We start from the raw sequence: 23107 nt of genomic DNA, 5'->3' as shown, positions 1-23107 counted from the left end.
CCCCACCCCTTACCAGCCACACACATGGTGCCACACTTATCTCACCAATGTCACTGTGTGCCCAGTGCACAGACTGCTATGTAACCTATCCTATTCATGTGACCGCAGGCCCAAAGCCCCTCTCCCCCCACCCCTTACCAACCACACACATGGTGCCAAACCTATCTCACCAATGTCACTGTGTGCCCTGTGCACAGACTGCTATGTAGCCTATCCTATTCATGTGACCGCAGGCCCAAAGCCTCTCTCCCCCCACCCCTTACCAGCCACACACATGGTGCCACACCTATCTCACCAATGTCACTGTGTGTCCTGTGCACAGACTGCTATGTAGCCTATCCTATTCATGTGACCACAGGCCCAAAGCCTCTCTCCCCCCACCCCTTACCAGCCACACACATGGTGCCACACCTATCTCACCAATGTCACTGTGTGTCCTGTGCACAGACTGCTATGTAACCTATCCTATTCAGGTGACTGCAGGCCCAAAGCCCCTCTCCCCCCACCCCTTCCCAGCCACACACATGGTGCCACACCTATCTCACCAATGTCACTGTGTGCCCTTTGCACAGACTGCTATGTAACCTATCCTATTCATGTGACCGCTGGCCCAAAGCACCTCTCCCCCCACCCCTTACCAGCAACACACATGGTGCCACACCTATCTCACCAATGTCACTGTGTGCCCTGTGCACAGATTGCTATGTAGTCTATCCTATTCATGTGACCACAGGCCAAAAGCCCCTCTCCCCCAACCCCTTACCAGCCACAGACATGGTGCCACACCTACCTCACCAATGTCACTGTGTACCCTGTGCACAGATTGCTATGTAACCTATCCTATTCATGTGACCACAGGCCCAAAGCACCTCTCCCCCCGCCCCTTACCAGCCACACACAAGGTGCCACACCTATCTCACCAATGTCACTGTGTGCCCTGTGCACAGACTGCTATGTAACCTATCCTATTCATGTGACCACAGGCCCAAAGCACCTATCCCCCCACCCCTTACCAGCCACAGACTTGGTGCCACACCTATCTAACCAATGTCACTGTGTGCCCTGTGTACATACTGCAATGTAACCTATCCTATTCATGTGACCGCAGGCCCAAAGCCCCTCTCCCCCCACCCCTTACCCACCACACACATGGTGCCACACCTATCTCACCAATGTCACTGTGTGCCCTGTGCACAGACTGCTATGTAAGCTATCCTATTCATGTGACGGCAGTCCCAAAGCCCTTCTCCACCCTCCCCTTACCAGCCACACACATGGTGCCACACCTATCTCACCAATGTCACTGTGTGCCCTGTACACAGACTGCTATGTAACCTATCCTATTCATGTGACCGCAAGCCCAAAGCCCCTCTCCCTCCACACCTTACCAACCACACACATGGTGCCACACCTATCTCACCAATGTCACTGTGTGCCCTGTGCACAGACTGCTATGTAGCCTATCCTATTCATGTGACCACAGGCCCACAGCCCCTCTCCCCCCACCCCTTACCAGCCACACACATGGTGCCACACCTATCTCACCAATGTCAGTGTGTGCCCTGTGCACAGACTGCTATGTAACCTATCCTATTCATGTGACCGCAGGCCCAAAGCACCTCTCCCCCCACCCTTACCAGCCACACACATGGTGCCACCCCTATCTCACCAAAGTCACTGTGTGCCCTGTGCACAGACTGCTATGTAGCCTATCCTATTCATGTGACCGCAGGCACAAAGCCCCTCTCCCCCCACGCCTTACCAACCACACACATGGTTCAACACCTATCTCACCAATGTCACTGTGTGCCCTGTGCACAGACTGCTATGTAACCTATCCTATTCATGTGACCGCAGGCCCAAAGCCCCTCTCCCCCCACACCTTCCCCACCACACACATGGTGCCACACCTATCTCACCAATGTCACTGTGTGCCCTGTGCACAGAGTGCTATGTAGCCTATCCTATTCATGTGACCGCAGGTCCAAAGCCCCTCTCCCCCCACCCCTTACCAGCCACGCACATGGTGCCACACCTATCTCACCAATGTCACTGTGTGCCCGGAGCACATACTGCTATGTAGCCTATCCTATTCATGTGACCGCAGGCCCAAAGCCCCTCTCCCCCCACCCCTTACCAGCCACACACATGGTGCCACACCTATCTCACCAATGTCACTGTGTGCCCTGTGCACAGACTGCTATGTAGCCTATCCTATTCATGTGACCACAGGCCCAAAGCACCTCTCTCCCCCCACCCCTTACCAGCCACACACATGGTGCCACACCTATCTCACCAATGTCACTGTGTGCCCTGTGCACAGACTGCTATGTAGCCTATCCTATTCATGTGACCACGGGCCCAAAGCACCTCTCCCCCCAACCCTTAACAGCTACACACATGGTGCCACCCCTATCTCACCAAAGTCACTGTGTGCCCTGTGCACAGACTGCTATGTAACCTATCCTATTCATGTGACCGCAGGCCCAAAGCCCCTCTCCCCCCACACCTTACCCACCACACACATGGTGCCACACCTATCTCACCAATGTCACTGTGTGCCCTGTGCACAGAGTGCTATGTAGCCTATCCTATTCATGTGACCGCAGGTCCAAAGCCCCTCTCCCCCCACCCCTTACCAGCCACGCACATGGTGCCACACCTATCTCACCAATGTCACTGTGTGCCCGGAGCACAGACTGCTATGTAGCCTATCCTATTCATGTGACCGCAGGCCCAAAGCCCCTCTCCCCCCACCTCTTACCAGCCACACACATGGTGCCACACCTATCTCACCAATATCACTGTGTGCCCTGTGCACAGACTGCTATGTAGCCTATCCTATTCATGTGACCACAGGCCCAAAGCACCTCTCTCCCCCCACCCCTTACCAGCCACACACATGGTGCCACACCTATCTCACCAATGTCACTGTGTGCCCTGTGCACAGACTGCTATGTAGCCTATCCTATTCATGTGACCACGGGCCCAAAGCACCTCTCCCCCCAACCCTTAACAGCTACACACATGGTGCCACACCTATCTCACCAATGTCAGTGTGTGCCCTGTGCACAGACTGCTATGTAACCTATCCTATTCAGGTGACCGCAGGCCCAAAGCCCCTCTCCCCCCACCCCTTACCAACCACACACATGGTGCCACACCTATCTCACCAATGTCACTGTGTGCCCGGAGCACATACTGCTATGTAGCCTATCCTATTCATGTGACCGCAGGCCCAAAGCCCCTCTCCCCCCACCCCTTACCAGCCACACACATGGTGCCACACCTATCTCACCAATGTCACTGTGTGCCCTGTGCACAGACTGCTATGTAGCCTATCCTATTCATGTGACCACAGGCCCAAAGCACCTCTCTCCCCCCACCCCTTACCAGCCACACACATGGTGCCACACCTATCTCACCAATGTCACTGTGTGCCCTGTGCACAGACTGCTATGTAGCCTATCCTATTCATGTGACCACGGGCCCAAAGCACCTCTCCCCCCAACCCTTAACAGCTACACACATGGTGCCACCCCTATCTCACCAAAGTCACTGTGTGCCCTGTGCACAGACTGCTATGTAACCTATCCTATTCATGTGACCGCAGGCCCAAAGCCCCTCTCCCCCCACACCTTACCCACCACACACATGGTGCCACACCTATCTCACCAATGTCACTGTGTGCCCTGTGCACAGAGTGCTATGTAGCCTATCCTATTCATGTGACCGCAGGTCCAAAGCCCCTCTCCCCCCACCCCTTACCAGCCACGCACATGGTGCCACACCTATCTCACCAATGTCACTGTGTGCCCGGAGCACAGACTGCTATGTAGCCTATCCTATTCATGTGACCGCAGGCCCAAAGCCCCTCTCCCCCCACCCCTTACCAGCCACACACATGGTGCCACACCTATCTCACCAATATCACTGTGTGCCCTGTGCACAGACTGCTATGTAGCCTATCCTATTCATGTGACCACAGGCCCAAAGCACCTCTCTCCCCCCACCCCTTACCAGCCACACACATGGTGCCACACCTATCTCACCAATGTCACTGTGTGCCCTGTGCACAGACTGCTATGTAGCCTATCCTATTCATGTGACCACGGGCCCAAAGCACCTCTCCCCCCAACCCTTAACAGCTACACACATGGTGCCACACCTATCTCACCAATGTCAGTGTGTGCCCTGTGCACAGACTGCTATGTAACCTATCCTATTCATGTGACCGCAGGCCCAAAGCCCCTCTCCCCCCACACCTTCCCCACCACACACATGGTGCCACACCTATCTCACCAATGTCACTGTGTGCCCTGTGCACAGAGTGCTATGTAGCCTATCCTATTCATGTGACCGCAGGTCCAAAGCCCCTCTCCCCCCACCCCTTACCAGCCACGCACATGGTGCCACACCTATCTCACCAATGTCACTGTGTGCCCGGAGCACATACTGCTATGTAGCCTATCCTATTCATGTGACCGCAGGCCCAAAGCCCCTCTCCCCCCACCCCTTACCAGCCACACACATGGTGCCACACCTATCTCACCAATGTCACTGTGTGCCCTGTGCACAGACTGCTATGTAGCCTATCCTATTCATGTGACCACAGGCCCAAAGCACCTCTCTCCCCCCACCCCTTACCAGCCACACACATGGTGCCACACCTATCTCACCAATGTCACTGTGTGCCCTGTGCACAGACTGCTATGTAGCCTATCCTATTCATGTGACCACGGGCCCAAAGCACCTCTCCCCCCAACCCTTAACAGCTACACACATGGTGCCACCCCTATCTCACCAAAGTCACTGTGTGCCCTGTGCACAGACTGCTATGTAACCTATCCTATTCATGTGACCGCAGGCCCAAAGCCCCTCTCCCCCCACACCTTACCCACCACACACATGGTGCCACACCTATCTCACCAATGTCACTGTGTGCCCTGTGCACAGAGTGCTATGTAGCCTATCCTATTCATGTGACCGCAGGTCCAAAGCCCCTCTCCCCCCACCCCTTACCAGCCACGCACATGGTGCCACACCTATCTCACCAATGTCACTGTGTGCCCGGAGCACAGACTGCTATGTAGCCTATCCTATTCATGTGACCGCAGGCCCAAAGCCCCTCTCCCCCCACCTCTTACCAGCCACACACATGGTGCCACACCTATCTCACCAATATCACTGTGTGCCCTGTGCACAGACTGCTATGTAGCCTATCCTATTCATGTGACCACAGGCCCAAAGCACCTCTCTCCCCCCACCCCTTACCAGCCACACACATGGTGCCACACCTATCTCACCAATGTCACTGTGTGCCCTGTGCACAGACTGCTATGTAGCCTATCCTATTCATGTGACCACGGGCCCAAAGCACCTCTCCCCCCAACCCTTAACAGCTACACACATGGTGCCACACCTATCTCACCAATGTCAGTGTGTGCCCTGTGCACAGACTGCTATGTAACCTATCCTATTCAGGTGACCGCAGGCCCAAAGCCCCTCTCCCCCCACCCCTTACCAACCACACACATGGTGCCACACCTATCTCACCAATGTCACTGTGTGCCCGGAGCACATACTGCTATGTAGCCTATCCTATTCATGTGACCGCAGGCCCAAAGCCCCTCTCCCCCCACCCCTTACCAGCCACACACATGGTGCCACACCTATCTCACCAATGTCACTGTGTGCCCTGTGCACAGACTGCTATGTAGCCTATCCTATTCATGTGACCACAGGCCCAAAGCACCTCTCTCCCCCCACCCCTTACCAGCCACACACATGGTGCCACACCTATCTCACCAATGTCACTGTGTGCCCTGTGCACAGACTGCTATGTAGCCTATCCTATTCATGTGACCACGGGCCCAAAGCACCTCTCCCCCCAACCCTTAACAGCTACACACATGGTGCCACCCCTATCTCACCAAAGTCACTGTGTGCCCTGTGCACAGACTGCTATGTAACCTATCCTATTCATGTGACCGCAGGCCCAAAGCCCCTCTCCCCCCACACCTTACCCACCACACACATGGTGCCACACCTATCTCACCAATGTCACTGTGTGCCCTGTGCACAGAGTGCTATGTAGCCTATCCTATTCATGTGACCGCAGGTCCAAAGCCCCTCTCCCCCCACCCCTTACCAGCCACGCACATGGTGCCACACCTATCTCACCAATGTCACTGTGTGCCCGGAGCACAGACTGCTATGTAGCCTATCCTATTCATGTGACCGCAGGCCCAAAGCCCCTCTCCCCCCACCCCTTACCAGCCACACACATGGTGCCACACCTATCTCACCAATATCACTGTGTGCCCTGTGCACAGACTGCTATGTAGCCTATCCTATTCATGTGACCACAGGCCCAAAGCACCTCTCTCCCCCCACCCCTTACCAGCCACACACATGGTGCCACACCTATCTCACCAATGTCACTGTGTGCCCTGTGCACAGACTGCTATGTAGCCTATCCTATTCATGTGACCACGGGCCCAAAGCACCTCTCCCCCCAACCCTTAACAGCTACACACATGGTGCCACACCTATCTCACCAATGTCAGTGTGTGCCCTGTGCACAGACTGCTATGTAACCTATCCTATTCAGGTGACCGCAGGCCCAAAGCCCCTCTCCCCCCACCCCTTACCAACCACACACATGCTGCCACACCTATCTCACCAATGTCACTGTGTGCCCTGTGCAGAGACTGCTATGTGGCCTATCCTATTCATCTCAGGTTAAGAAGAAGGACATTATCTCCAGCTCATTGGCATGATCTTATGATCTTGGGATAAGATATTTCCTTACACGCTTAATATACAGGAATAGAAATAGGAGACGATATGAGGTGTATTTGGTAATAGGGATAATAATGAGCATGACACAGACTTGCCTGGATTGCCCTCTGTAATTCATACTCCAGTATATCACTGTCCACATAATACTCTGCCGCGGTCTTGACCAGCTTCTCCTCCGTCTGATTAATACCGGCAGCTATGGCGTCTGGACTCGTTTCCTGGCTGTCCAGAAAAGAAAATGTGTCTTGGACGTCAAATAAGATTTGGTTATTCTCCATTTTCGAGTCACCATCCTCCTTAGTGCTGATATCTGGGAAAGTAATAGTGAGACATATGTAACCATTAGAGAATGTAACCATTGTATGTTGTTAAAAAAGAATAAAATAAATAATTGTCACATCCAAATCAATTGGGAAAATAAAATTTAGACAGTGACAGTGAAGAAAGTAGGACTTATGTATGGTCCTTAACATGAGTATATTATTCTATAGTAGAGATATGCAGTTTGGGTCGCCAAGAGATCAGAATACATGCACGTTTTATGAATCTAGGCAGATCCAAGTCACAGTGCTTAGATCTTTAGGAGATACTGATAAATATGAGTTGCGGTGCTAAGATCCTGAGGAGTTACGGATAAATACGAGTCGTGGTAGTAAGATCCTGAGGAGATATGGATAAATCCGAGTCTCGGTTCTAAGATCCTGAGGAGATACGGATAAATCAGAGTGGTGGTTCTAAGATCCTGAGGAGATACGGATAAATATGAGTCGCAGTGCTAAGATCTTGAGGAGATACGGATAAATCCCAGTTGCGGTGCTAAGATCTTGAGGAGATCCAGATAAATCCGAGTTGCGGTGCTAAGATCTTGAGGAGATACGGCTAAATCCCAGTTGCGGTGCTAAGATCCTGAGGAGATCCAGATAAATCTGAGTTGCGGTGCTAAGATCCTGAGGAGATACGGATAAATCCGAATCGTGGTGCTAAGATCCTGAGGAGATACGGATAAATCAGAGTTGTGGTTCTAAGATCCTGAGGAGATACGGATAAATCCGAGTCTCGGTTCTAAGATCCTGAGGAGATCCGGATAAATCAGAGTGGTGGTTCTATGATCCTGAGGAGATACGGATAAATACGAGTGGCGGTGCTAAGATCCTGAGGAGATATGGATAAATACGAGTTGTGGTGCTAAGATCCTGAAGAGATACGGATAAATACAAGTCGCAGTGCTAAGATCCTGAAGAGATACGGATAAATACAAGTCGCAGTGCTAAGATTCTGAGGAGATACGGATAAATCAGAGTCGTGGTGCTAAGATCCTGAGGCCATACGGATAAATACTAGTCGCGGTGTTAGATCCTGAGGAGATATGGATAAATCAGAGTTGTGGTTCAGAGATCCTGAGGAGATACTGATAAATCCGAGTTGTGGTTCTGAGATCCTGAGGAGATACGGATAAATACGAGTCGTGGTGCAAAGATCCTGAGAAGATCCGGATAAATCCGAGTCTCGGTTCTAAGATCCTGAGGAGATACGGATAACGAGTCGCAGTGCTAAGATCCTGAGGAGATACTGATAAATCTGAGTTGTGGTTCTAAGATCCTGAGGAGATACGGATAAATACGAGTCGTGGTACTAAGATCCTGAGGAGATACGGATAAATCCGCGTTGCGGTTCTAAGATCCTGAGGAGATACGGATAACGAGTCGCAGTGCTAAGATCCTGAGGAGATACGGATAAATACGAGTTGCGGTTCTAAGATCCTGAGGAGATCCGGATAAATCAGAGTGGTGGTTCTAAGATCCTGTGGAGATACGGATAAATACGAGTCGCGGTTCTAAGATCCTGAGGAGATACGGATAAATACGAGTGGTGGTTCTAAGATCCTGAGGAGATACGGATAAATACGAGTCACGGTACTAAGATCCTGAGGTGATACGGATAAATCAGAGTTGCGGTTCTAAGATCCTGAGGAGATACGGAAAAATACGAGTCGCAGTGCCAAGATCCTGAGGAGATACGGATAAATCCAAGTTGCGGTGCTAAGATCCTGAGGATATACGGATAAATACGAGTCACGGTGCTAAGATCCTGAGGAGATATGGATAAATCGCAGTTGTGGTTCAAGGATCCTGAGGAGATACTTATCAATCCAAGTTGTGGTTCTAAGATCCTGAGGAGATACTGATAAATATGAGTTGCAGTGCTAAAATCCTGAGGGAATACGGAAAAATCTGAGTAGCGGTTCGAATATCCTGAGGAGATACGGATAAATCTGAGTTGTGGTTCTAAGATCCTGAGGAGATAGTGATAAATCAGAGTCACGGTGCTAAGATCCTGAGGCGATACGAATAAATACAAGTCGTGGTTCTAAGATCCTGAGGAGATACAGATATATCCATGTAGTGGTTCTAAGATCCTGAGGAGATACGGATAAATCCGAGTTGTGGTGCTAAGATCCTGAGGAGATACGGATAAATCAGAGTTGTGGTTCTAAGATCCTGAGGAGATGCGGATAAATACGAGTCATGGTGGTAAGATCCTGAGGAGATACGGATAAATCCGAGTCTCGGTTCTAAGATCCTGAGGAGATCCGGATAAATCAGAGTGGTGGTTCTAAGATCCTGAGGAGATACGGATAAATACGAGTCGCGGTGCTAAGATCCTGAGGAGATATGGATAAATACGAGTCGTGGTGCTAAGATCCTGAGGAGATACGGATAAATACAAGTCGCAGTACTAAGATCCTGAAGAGATATGGATAAATACAAGTCGCGGTGCTAAGATCCTGAAGAGATATGGATAAATACAAGTCGCGGTGCTAAGATCCTGAGGAGATACGGATAAATCAGAGTCGTGGTGCTCAGATCTGGAGGAGATACGGATAAATACGAGTCGCAGTACTAAGATCCTGAGGAGATACGGATAAATCCGCATTGCGGTTCTAAAATCCTGAGGAGATACGGATAAATCAGAGTTGCGGTTCTAAGATCCTGAAGAGATACGGATAAATCCGCATTGCGGTTCTAAGATCCTGAGGAGATACGGATAACGAGTCGCAGTGCTAAGATCCTGAGGAGATACGGATAAATACGAGTGGTGGTTCTAAGATCCTGAGGAGATACGGATAAATCAGAGTTGCGGTTCTAAGATCCTGAAGAGATACGGAAAAATACGAGTCTCAGTGCTAAGATCCTGAGGAGATACGGATAAATCCAAGTTGCGGTGCTAAGATCCTGAGGAGATACGGATAAATATGAGTCGCAGTGCTAAGATCCTGAGGAGATATGGATAAATACGAGTCACGGTGCTAAGATCCTGAGGAGATATGGATAAATCGGAGTTGTGGTTCAAGGATCCTGAGGGGATACTTAGAAATACGAGTTGTGGTTCTAAGATCCTGAGGCGATACGGATAAATACGAGTCGCGGTGCTAAGATCCTGAGGAAATACAGATAAATCCAAGTTGCGGTTCTAAGATCCTGAGGAGATTCGGATAAATACGTGTGGTGGTTCTAAGATCCTGAGGAGATACGGATAAATACGAGTCGTGGTCCTAAGATCCTGAGGTGATACGGATAAATCAGAGTTGAGGTTCTAAGATCCTGAGGAGATACTGAAAAATATGAGTCGCAGTGCGAAGATCCTGAGGAGATACGGATAAATCCAAGTTGCGGTTAGAAGATCCTGAGGAGATACGGATAAATCTGAGTTGTGGTTCTAAGATCCTGAGGAGATACGGATAAATCAGAGTCGCGGTGCTAAGATCCTGTGGCGATACGAATAAATACAAGTCGCGGTGCTAAGATCCTGAGGAGATACGGATAAATCAGAGTTCTGGTTCTAAGATCCTGAGGAGATACAGATAAATACAAGTCGCGGTGCTAAGATCCTGAGGAGATACGGATAAATCCAAGTTGCGGTGCTAAGATCCTGAGGAGATACGGATAAATACGAGTCGCGGTGCTAAGATCCTGAGGAGATACGGATAAATCCAAGTTGCGGTTCTAAGATCCTGAGGCGATTCGGATAAATACGAGTGGTGGTTCTAAGATCCTGAGGAGATACGGATAAATACGTGTCGTGGTACTAAGATCCTGAGGAGATATGGATAAATCCAAGTTGCGGTGCTAAGATCCTGAGGAGATACGGATAAATCCAAGTTGCGGTGCTAAGATCCTGAGGAGATACTGATAAATCCAAGTTGCGGTGCTAAGATCCTGAGGAGATATGGATAAATACGAGTCGTGGTGCTAAGATCCTGAGGAGATATGGATAAATCTGAGTCACGGTTATGATCTTCCAGAGTTTCTAAATTTGGATTTTAAATCAGATTTTTGATGTGGATTGCAAAAATTACAAGATTTTAGCTGTTTTTAAAAACTTTTTAGTATTTTTTTTTTTTATTAAATCCAAAACCAAAACACGGGGTCAGAGCACATCTCTATTATATGGGTGTTAACTCCTCAGGTGGCCATTAGAACCCCTTGGGGCCTTTTTATCAAATTATATTTGCAGGGATACTGGCAAATATTAAGTATGCCCTGAATGTACCATGTACAGACCACACCAGATATCTCCACAGTTTTACCAAGCTCGAGATTGAGAAGCATTAATAAGTTTAGCCCCCGCAGCTAACGCCATCTGAAGATGGCATTAGCCGTTGTAGCTACACCTAGAAAAATTTACCAGGACATGTGTTCACTTCACTCCAAACCCATTGCAGGTAAGGGATCCTATCTGAGAGTCTGTCACTGCGGGTGTATACTGATAAAATCGGGCAGGATACGCAGGTATGGGCTCCTACCTGAGCCTCTGTCACTGTGGATATATACGTAAATTTGAGTGGTATTTAATTACATATTGCTGTGAATAGAGTATATAAGAAATTACAATTATCGGATCTAAAACCCCAAAATTTATATATATACATCTAAGAATCTTTAGTGTAATCCTGACAATTGTAACCAGGTGCAACTGCTGTCTACAGATGGCAAAAATTATCACCATTTGTAAGGACACAGCATTATAGCATTATATAGTACATGTCCTCATCCCCGCTGGTGCTCTACGTCACATGTCCTCATCCCCACTGGTAGCAGCTCTACGTCACAAGTCCTCATCCCCACTGTACCAGCTCTACATCACATGTCCTCATCCCCACTGGTACCAGCTCTACGTCACATGTCCTCATCCCCACTGGTACCAGCTCTACATCACATGTCCTCATCCCCACTGGTACCAGCTCTACGTCACAAGTCCTCATCCCCACTGGTACCAGCTCCACGTCACATGTCCTCATCCCCACTGGTACCAGCTCTACCTCACATGTCCTCATCCCCACTGGTACCAGCACTACGTCACTTGTCCTCATCCCCACTGTTACCAGCTCTACATCACATGTCCTCATCCCCACTGGTACCAGCTCTACGTCACATGTCCTCATCCCCACTGGTATCAGCTCTAAGTCACATGTCCTCATCCCCACTGGTACCAGCTCTACGTCACATGTACTCATCCCCACTGGTACCAGCTCTACGTCACATGTCCTCATCCCCACTGGTACCAGCTCTACATCACATGTCCTCATCCCCACTGGTACCAGCTCTACGTCACATGTCCTCATCCCCACTGGTACCAGCTCTACGTCACATGTGCTCATCCCCACTGGTACCAGCGCTACGTCACATGTCCTCATCCCCACTGGTACCAGCGCTACGTCACATGTCCTCATCCCCACTGGTACCAGCTCTACGTCACATGTCCTCATCCCCACTGGTACCAGCTCTACGTCACATGTCCTCATCCCCACTGGTACCAGCTCTACGTCACATGTATTCATCCCCACTGGTACCAGCTCTACATCACATGTCCTCATCCCCACTGGTACCAGCTCTACGTCACATGTCCTCATCCCCACTGGTGCTCTACGTCACATGTCCTCATCCCCACTGGTACCAGCTCTACATCACATGTCCTCATCTCCACTGGTAACAGCTCTACATCACATGTCCTCATCCCCACTGGTAACAGGTCTACGTCACATGTCCTCAGCCCCACTGGTAACAGCTCTACGTCACAAGTCCTCATCTCCATTGGTAACAGCTCTACGTCACAAGTCCTCATCTCCACTGGTAACAGCTCTACGTCACATGTCCTCATCTCCACTGGTAACAGCTCTACGTCACAAGTCCTCATCCCCACTGGTACCAGCTCTACGTCACATGTCCTCATCCCCACTGGTGCCCTACGTCACATGTCCTCATCCCCACTGGTGCTCTACATCACATGTCCTCATCCCCACTGGTACCAGCGCTACGTCACATGTCCTCATCCCCACTGGTACCAGCGCTACATCACATGTCCTCATCCCCACTGGTACCAGCTCTACGTCACATGTCCTCATCCCCACTGGTGCTCTACATCACATGTCCTAATCCCCACTGGTACCAGCTCTACGTCACATGTCCTCATCCCCACTGGTGCTCTACGTCACATGTCCTCATCCACACTGTTACCAGCTCTACGTCACATGTCCTCATCCCCACTGGTACCAGCGCTATGTCACATGTCCTCATCCCCACTGGTACCAGCTCAACGTCACATGTCCTCATCCCCACTGGTACCAGCTCAACGTCACATGTCCTCATCCCCACTGGTACCAGCTCTACGTCACATGTCCTCATCCCCACTGGTACCAGCTCTACATCACATGTCCTCATCCCCACTGGTACCAGCTCTACGTCACATGTCCTCATCCCCACTGGTACCAGCTCTACGTCACATATCCTCATCCCCACTGGTGCTCTACGTCACATGTCCTCATCGCCACTGGTACCTGCTCTACGTCACATGTCCTCATCCCCACTGGTACCAGCTCTACGTCACATGTCCTCATCCCCACTGGTACCAGCTCTACGTCACATGTCCTCAACCCCACTGGTACCAGCTCTACATCACATGACCTCATCCCCACTGGTACCAGCTCTACGTCACAAGTCCTCATCCCCACTGGTAACAGCTCTACGTCACATGTCCTCATCCCCACTGGTACCTGCTCTTCGTCACATGTCCTCATCCCCACTGGTACCAGCTCTACGTCACATGTCCTCATCCCCACTGGTACCAGCTCTACGTCACATGTCCTCATCCCCACTGGTGCTCTACGTCACATGTCCTCATCCCCACTGGGGCTCTACGTCACATGTCCTCATCCAAACTGGTACCAGCTCTACGTCACATGTCCTCATCCCCACTGGTACCAGCGCTACGTCACATGTCCTCATCCCCACTGGTACCAGCGCTACATCACATGTCCTCATCCCCACAGGTACCAGCTCTACGTCACATGTCCTCATCCCCACTGGTGCTCTACATCACATGTCCTAATCCCCACTGGTACCAGCTCTACGTCACATGTCCTCATCCCCACTGGTGCTCTACGTCACATATCCTCATCCACACTGTTACCAGCTCTACGTCACATGTCCTCATCCCCACTGGTACCAGCGCTATGTCACATGTCCTCATCCCCACTGGTACCAGCTCAACGTCACATGTCCTCATCCCCACTGGTACCAGCTCTACGTCACATGTCCTCATCCCCACTGGTACCAGCTCTACATCACATGTCCTCATCCCCACTGGTACCAGCTCTACGTCACATGTCCTCATCCCCACTGGTGCTCTACGTCACATGTCCTCATCGCCACTGGTACCTGCTCTACGTCACATGTCCTCATCCCCACTGGTACCAGCTCTACGTCACATGTCCTCATCCCCACTGGTACCAGCTCTACGTCACATGTCCTCATCCCCACTGGTACCAGCTCTACGTCACATGTCCTCATCCCCACTGGTAACAGCTCTACGTCACATGTCCTCATCCCCACTGGTACCTGCTCTACGTCACATGTCCTCATCCCCACTGGTACCAGCTCTACGTCACATGTCCTCATCCCCACTGGTACCAGCTCTACGTCACGTGTCCTCATCCCCACTGGTGCGCTACGTCACATGTCCTCATCCCCACTGGTACCAGCTCTACGTCACATGTCCTCATCCCCACTGGTACCAGCTCTACGTCACATGTCCTCATCCCCACTGGTGCTCTACGTCACATGTCCTCATCCCCACTGGTACCAGCTCTACATCACATGTCCTCATCCCCACTGTTACCAGCTCTACATCACATGTCCTCATCCCCACTGGTACCAGCGCTATGTCACATGTCCTCATCCCCACTGGTACCAGCTCTACGTCACATGTCCTCATCCCCACTGGTACCTGCTCTACGTCACATGTCCTCATCCCCACTGGTACCAGCTCTACATCACAAGTCCTCATCCCCACTGGTACCAGTTCTACATCACATGTAATCATCCCCACTGGTACCAGTTCTACGTCACATGTCCTCATCCCCACTGGTAACAGTTCTATGTCACATGTCCTCATCCCCACTGGTACCAGCTCTACGTCACATGTCCTCATCCCCACTGGTACCAGCTCTACGTCACATGTCCTCATCCCCACTGGTACCAGCTCTACGTCACATGTCCTCATCCCCACTGGTACCAGCTCTACGTCACATGTCCTCATCCCCACTGGTACCAGCTCTACGTCACATGTCCTCATCCCCACTGGTACCAGTTCTACGTCACATGTCCTCATCCCCACTGGTAACAGTTCTACGTCACATGTCCTCATCCCCACTGGTACCTGCTCTACGTCCCATATCCTCATCCCCACTGGTACCAGCTCTACGTCACATGTCCTCATCCCCACTGGTACCAGCTCTACGTCACATGTCCTCATCCCCACTGGTACCAGTTCTACATCACATGTCCTCATCCCCACTGGTACCAGCACTACGTCACTTGTCCTCATCCCCACTGTTACCAGCTCTACATCACATGTCCTCATCCCCACTGGTACCAGCTCTACGTCACATGTCCTCATCCCCACTGGTATCAGCTCTATGTCACATGTCCTCATCCCCACTGGTACCAGCTCTATGTCACATGTCCTCATCCCCACTGGTACCAGCTCTACATCACATGTCCTCATCCCCACTGGTACCAGCTCTACGTCACATGTCCTCATCCCCACTGGTACCAGCTCTACGTCACATGTCCTCATCCCCACTGGTACCAGCTCTACGTCACATGTCCTCATCCCCACTGGTACCAGCGCTACGTCACATGTCCTCATCCCCACTGGTACTAGCGCTACGTCACATGTCCTCATCCCCACTGGTACCAGCTCTACGTCACATGTCCTCATCCCCACTGGTACCAGCTCTACGTCACATGTATTCATCCCCACTGGTACCAGCTCTACATCACATGTCCTCATCCCCACTGGTACCAGCTCTACGTCACATGTCCTCATCCCCACTAGTGCTCTACGTCACATGTCCTCATCCCCACTGGTACCAGCTCTACGTCACATGTCCTCATCTCCACTGGTAACAGCTCTACATCACATGTCCTCATCCCCACTGGTAACAGGTCTACGTCACATGTCCTCAGCCCCTCTGGTAACAGCTCTACGTCACAAGTCCTCATCTCCACTAGTAACAGCTCTACGTCACAAGTCCTCATCTCCACTGGTAACAGCTCTACGTCACATGTCCTCATCTCCACTGGTAACAGCTCTACATCACAAGTCCTCATCCCCACTGGTACCAGCTCTACGTCACATGTCCTCATCCCCACTGGTGCTCTACGTCACATGTCCTCATCCCCACTGGTGCTCTACATCACATGTCCTCATCCCCACTGGTACCAGCGCTACGTCACATGTCCTCATCCCCACTGGTACCAGCGCTACATCACATGTCCTCATCCCCACTGGTACCAGCTCTACGTCACATGTCCTCATCCCCACTGGTGCTCTACATCACATGTCCTAATCCCCACTGGTACCAGCTCTACGTCACATGTCCTCATCCCCACTGGTGCTCTACGTCACATGTCCTCATCCACACTGTTACCAGGTCTACGTCACATGTCCTCATCCCCACTGGTACCAGCGCTATGTCACATGTCCTCATCCCCACTGGTACCAGCTCTACGTCACATGTCCTCATCCCCACTGGTACCAGCTCTACGTCACATATCCTCATCCCCACTGGTGCTCTACGTCACATGTCCTCATCGCCACTGGTACCTGGTCTACATCACATGTCCTCATCCCCACTGGTACCAGCTCTACGTCACATGTCCTCATCCCCACTGGTACCAGCTCTACGTCACATGTCCTCAACCCCACTGTTACCAGCTCTACGTCACATGTCCTCATCCCCACTGGTACCAGCTCTACGTCACAAGTCCTCATCCCCACTGGTAACAGCTCTACGTCACATGTCCTCATCCCCACTGGTACCTGCTCTACGTCACATGTCCTCATCCCCACTGGTACCAGCTCTACGTCACATGTCCTCATCCCCACTGGTACCAGCTCTACGTCACATGTCCTCATCCCCACTGGTGCTCTACGTCACATGTTCTCATCCCCACTGGTGCTCTACGTCACATGTCCTCATCCAAACTGGTACCAGCTCTACGTCACATGTCCTCATCCCCACTGGTACCAGCGCTACGTCTCATGTCCTCATCCCCACTGGTACCAGCGCTACATCACATGTCCTCATCCCCACAGGTACCAGCTCTACGTCACATGTCCTCATCCCCACTGGTGCTCTACATCACATGTCCTAATCCCCACTGGTACCAGCTCTACGTCACATGTCCTCATCCCCACTGGTGCTCTACGTCACATATCCTCATCCACACTGTTACCAGCTCTACGTCACATGTCCTCATCCCCACTGGTACCAGCGCTATGTCACATGTCCTCATCCCCACTGGTACCAGCTCAACGTCACATGTCCTCATCCCCACTGGTACCAGCTCTACGTCACATGTCCTCATCCCCACTGGTACCAGCTCTACATTACATGTCCTCATCCCCACTGGTACCAGCTCTACGTCACATGTCCTCATCCCCACTGGTATCAGCTCTATGTCACATGTCCTCATCCCCACTGGTACCAGCTCTACGTCACATGTCCTCATCCCCACTGGTAACAGGTCTACGTCACATGTCCTCAGCCCCACTGGTAACAGCTCTACGTCACAAGTCCTCATCTCCACTGGTAACAGCTCTACGTCACAAGTCCTCATCTCCACTGGTAACAGCTCTACGTCACATGTCCTCATCTCCACTGGTAACAGCTCTACGTCACAAGTCCTCATCCCCACTGGTACCAGCTCTACGTCACATGTCCTCATCCCCACTGGTGCTCTACGTCACATGTCCTCATCCCCACTGGTGCTCTACATCACATGTCCTCATCCCCACTGGTACCAGCGCTACATCACATGTCCTCATCCCCACTGGTGCTCTACGTCACATGTCCTCATCCACACTGTTACCATCTCTACGTCACATGTCTTCATCCCCACTGGTACCAGCGCTATGTCACATGTCCTCATCCCCACTGGTACCAGCTCTACGTCACATGTGCTCATCTCCACTGGTAACAGCTCTACATCACATGTCCTCATCCCCACTGGTACCAGCGCTATGTCACATGTCCTCAGCCCCACTGGTAACAGCTCTACGTCACAAGTCCTCATCTCCACTGGTAACAGCTCTACGTCACAAGTCCTCATCTCCACTGGTAACAGCTCTACGTCACATGTCCTCATCTCCACTGGTAACAGCTCTACGTCACAAGTCCTCATCCCCACTGGTACCAGCTCTACGTCACATGTCCTCATCCCCACTGGTGCTCTACGTCACATGTCCTCATCCCCACTGGAGCTCTACATCACATGTCCTCATCCCCACTGGTACCAGCGCTAAGTCACATGTCCTCATCCCCACTGGTACCAGCGCTACATCACATGTCCTCATCCCCACTGGTACTAGCGCTACGTCACATGTCCTCATCCCCACTGGTACTAGCGCTACGTCACATGTCCTCATCCCCACTGGTACCAGCTCTACGTCACATGTCCTCATCCCCACTGGTACCAGCTCTACGTCACATGTATTCATCCCCACTGGTACCAGCTCTACATCACATGTCCTCATCCCCACTGGTACCAGCTCTACGTCACATGTCCTCATCCCCACTAGTGCTCTACGTCACATGTCCCCATCCCCACTGGTACCAGCTCTACGTCACATGTCCTCATCTCCACTGGTAACAGCTCTACATCACATGTCCTCATCCCCACTGGTAACAGGTCTACGTCACATGTCCTCAGCCCCTCTGGTAACAGCTCTACGTCACAAGTCCTCATCTCCACTGGTAACAGCTCTACGTCACAAGTCCTCATCTCCACTGGTAACAGCTCTACGTCACATGTCCTCATCTCCACTGGTAACAGCTCTACGTCACAAGTCCTCATCCCCACTGGTACCAGCTCTACGTCACATGTCCTCATCCCCACTGGTGCTCTACGTCACATGTCCTCATCCCCACTGGTGCTCTACATCACATGTCCTCATCCCCACTGGTACCAGCGCTACGTCACATGTCCTCATCCCCACTGGTACCAGCGCTACATCACATGTCCTCATCCCCACTGGTACCAGCTCTACGTCACATGTCCTCATCCCCACTGGTGCTCTACATCACATGTCCTAATCCCCACTGGTACCAGCTCTACGTCACATGTCCTCATCCCCACTGGTGCTCTACGTCACATGTCCTCATCCACACTGTTACCAGCTCTACGTCACATGTCCTCATCCCCACTGGTACCAGCGCTATGTCACATGTCCTCATCCCCACTGGTACCAGCTCTACGTCACATGTCCTCATCCCCACTGGTACCAGCTCAACGTCACATATCCTCATCCCCACTGGTGCTCTACGTCACATGTCCTCATCGCCACTGGTACCTGGTCTACGTCACATGTCCTCATCCCCACTGGTACCAGCTCTACGTCACATGTCCTCATCCCCACTGGTACCAGCTCTACGTCACATGTCCTCAACCCCACTGTTACCAGCTCTACGTCACATGTCCTCATCCCCACTGGTACCAGCTCTACGTCACAAGTCCTCATCCCCACTGGTAACAGCTCTACGTCACATGTCCTCATCCCCACTGGTACCTGCTCTACGTCACATGTCCTCATCCCCACTGGTACCAGCTCTACGTCACATGTCCTCATCCCCACTGGTACCAGCTCTACGTCACATGTCCTCATCCCCACTGGTGCTCTACGTCACATGTTCTCATCCCCACTGGTGCTCTACGTCACATGTCCTCATCCAAACTGGTACCAGCTCTACGTCACATGTCCTCATCCCCACTGGTACCAGCGCTACGTCTCATGTCCTCATCCCCACTGGTACCAGCGCTACATCACATGTCCTCATCCCCACAGGTACCAGCTCTACGTCACATGTCCTCATCCCCACTGGTGCTCTACATCACATGTCCTAATCCCCACTGGTACCAGCTCTACGTCACATGTCCTCATCCCCACTGGTGCTCTACGTCACATATCCTCATCCACACTGTTACCAGCTCTACGTCACATGTCCTCATCCCCACTGGTACCAGCGCTATGTCACATGTCCTCATCCCCACTGGTACCAGCTCAACGTCACATGTCCTCATCCCCACTGGTACCAGCTCTACGTCACATGTCCTCATCCCCACTGGTACCAGCTCTACATTACATGTCCTCATCCCCACTGGTACCAGCTCTACGTCACATGTCCTCATCCCCACTGGTATCAGCTCTATGTCACATGTCCTCATCCCCACTGGTACCAGCTCTACGTCACATGTCCTCATCCCCACTGGTAACAGGTCTACGTCACATGTCCTCAGCCCCACTGGTAACAGCTCTACGTCACAAGTCCTCATCTCCACTGGTAACAGCTCTACGTCACAAGTCCTCCTCTCCACTGGTAACAGCTCTACGTCACATGTCCTCATCTCCACTGGTAACAGCTCTACGTCACAAGTCCTCATCCCCACTGGTACCAGCTCTACATCACATGTCCTCATCCCCACTGGTGCTCTACGTCACATGTCCTCATCCCCACTGGTGCTCTACATCACATGTCCTCATCCCCACTGGTACCAGCGCTACATCACATGTCCTCATCCCCACTGGTGCTCTACGTCACATGTCCTCATCCACACTGTTACCAGCTCTACGTCACATGTCTTCATCCCCACTGGTACCAGCGCTATGTCACATGTCCTCATCCCCACTGGTACCAGATCTACGTCACATGTGCTCATCTCCACTGGTAAGAGCTCTACATCACATGTCCTCATCCCCACTGGTACCAGCGCTATGTCACATGTCCTCAGCCCCACTGGTAACAGCTCTACGTCACAAGTCCTCATCTCCACTGGTAACAGCTCTACGTCACAAGTCCTCATCTCCACTGGTAACAGCTCTACGTCACATGTCCTCATCTCCACTGGTAACAGCTCTACGTCACAAGTCCTCATCCCCACTGGTACCAGCTCTACGTCACATGTCCTCATCCCCACTGGTGCTCTACGTCACATGTCCTCATCCCCACTGGAGCTCTACATCAAATGTCCTCATCCCCACTGGTACCAGCGCTAAGTCACATGTCCTCATCCCCACTGGTACCAGCGCTACATCACATGTCCTCATCCCCACTGGTACCAGCTCTACGTCACATGTCCTCATCCCCACTGGTGCTCTACATCACATGTCCTAATCCCCACTGGTACCAGCTCTACGTCACATGTCCTCATCCCCACTGGTGCTCTACGTCACATGTCCTCATCCACACTGGTACCAGCTCTACGTCACAAGTCCTCATCCCCACTGGTAACAGCTCTATGTCACATGTCCTCATCCCCACTGGTACCAGCTCTACGTCACATGTCCTCATCCCCACTGGTACCAGCTCTACGTCACATGTCCTCATCCCCACTGGTACCAGCTCTACGTCACATGTCCTCATCCCCACTGGTGCTCTACGTCACATGTCCTCATCCCCACTGGTGCTCTACGTCACATGTCCTCATCCAAACTGGTACCAGCTCTAGGTCACATGTCCTCATCCCCACTGGTACCAGCTCTACGTCACATGTACTCATCCCCACTGGTGCTCTACGTCACATGTCCTCATCCCCACTGGTACCAGCTCTACATCACATGTCCTCATCCCCACTGGTACCAGCGCTACGTCACATGTACTCATCCCCACTGGTACCAGCGCTACATCACATGTCCTCATCCCCACTGGTACCAGCTCTACGTCACATGTCCTCATCCCCACTGGTGCTCTACATCACATGTCCTAATACCCACTGGTACCAGCTCTACGTCACATGTCCTCATCCCCACTGGTGCTCTACGTCACATATCCTCATCCACACTGTTACCAGCTCTACGTCACATGTCCTCATCCCCACTGGTACCAGCGCTATGTCACATGTCCTCATCCCCACTGGTACCAGCTCAACGTCACATGTCCTCATCCCCACTGGTAACAGCTCTACGTCACAAGTCCTCATCTCCACTGGTAACAGCTCTACATCACATGTCCTCATCTCCACTGGTAACAGCTCTACGTCACAAGTCCTCATCCCCACTGGTACCAGCTCTACGTCACATGTCCTCATCCCCACTGGTGCTCTACCTCACATATCCTCATCCCCACTGGTGCTCTACATCACATGTCCTCATCCCCACTGGTACCAGCGCTATGTCACATGTCCTCATCCCCACTGGTACCAGCGCTACGTCACATGTCCTCATCCCCACTGGTACCAGCTCTACGTCACATGTCCTCATCCCCACTGGTGCTCTACATCACATGTCCTAATCCTCACTGGTACCAGCTCTACGTCACATGTCCTCATCCCCACTGGTGCTCTACGTCACATGTCCTCATCCACACTGGTACCAGCTCTACGTCACAAGTCCTCATCCCCACTGGTAACAGCTCTACGTCACATGTCCTCATCCCCACTGGTACCAGCTCTACGTCACATGTCCTCATCCCCACTGGTACCAGCACTACGTCACATGTCCTCATCCCCACTGGTACCAGCGCTACGTCACATGTCCTCATCCCCACTGGTACCAGCTCTACGTTACATGTCCTCATCCCCACTGGTGCTCTACATCACATGTCCTCATCCCCACTGGTACCAGCTCTACGTCACATGTCCTCATCCCCACTGGTGCTCTACATCACATGTCCTAATCCCCACTGGTACCAGCTCTACGTCACATGTCCTCATCCCCACTGGTGCTCTACGTCACATGTCCTCAT

The 23107-nt window shown here is 51.8% G+C and overlaps 1 protein-coding gene across 1 annotated transcript in view; it reads right to left on the bottom strand.

Annotated features, from left to right (window-relative positions):
• ARHGAP30 (Rho GTPase activating protein 30) overlaps positions 1-23107 on the bottom strand; it is a 186811-nt gene that overhangs the window by 20467 nt on the left and 143237 nt on the right. The window contains exon 11 of the mRNA XM_088448856.1: positions 6900-7100. Coding sequence (XP_088304982.1) covers positions 6900-7100 — 201 coding nt within the window. The remainder of the gene's footprint in view (positions 1-6899; positions 7101-23107) is intronic.

This window comes from Taudactylus pleione, unplaced genomic scaffold (assembly GCF_031769625.1).
Source record: "Taudactylus pleione unplaced genomic scaffold, aTauple2 ptg000469l, whole genome shotgun sequence".
NCBI classification, from domain to species: Eukaryota; Metazoa; Chordata; class Amphibia; order Anura; family Myobatrachidae; genus Taudactylus; species Taudactylus pleione.
This window is presented reverse-complemented; position numbering and strand designations above follow the sequence as displayed.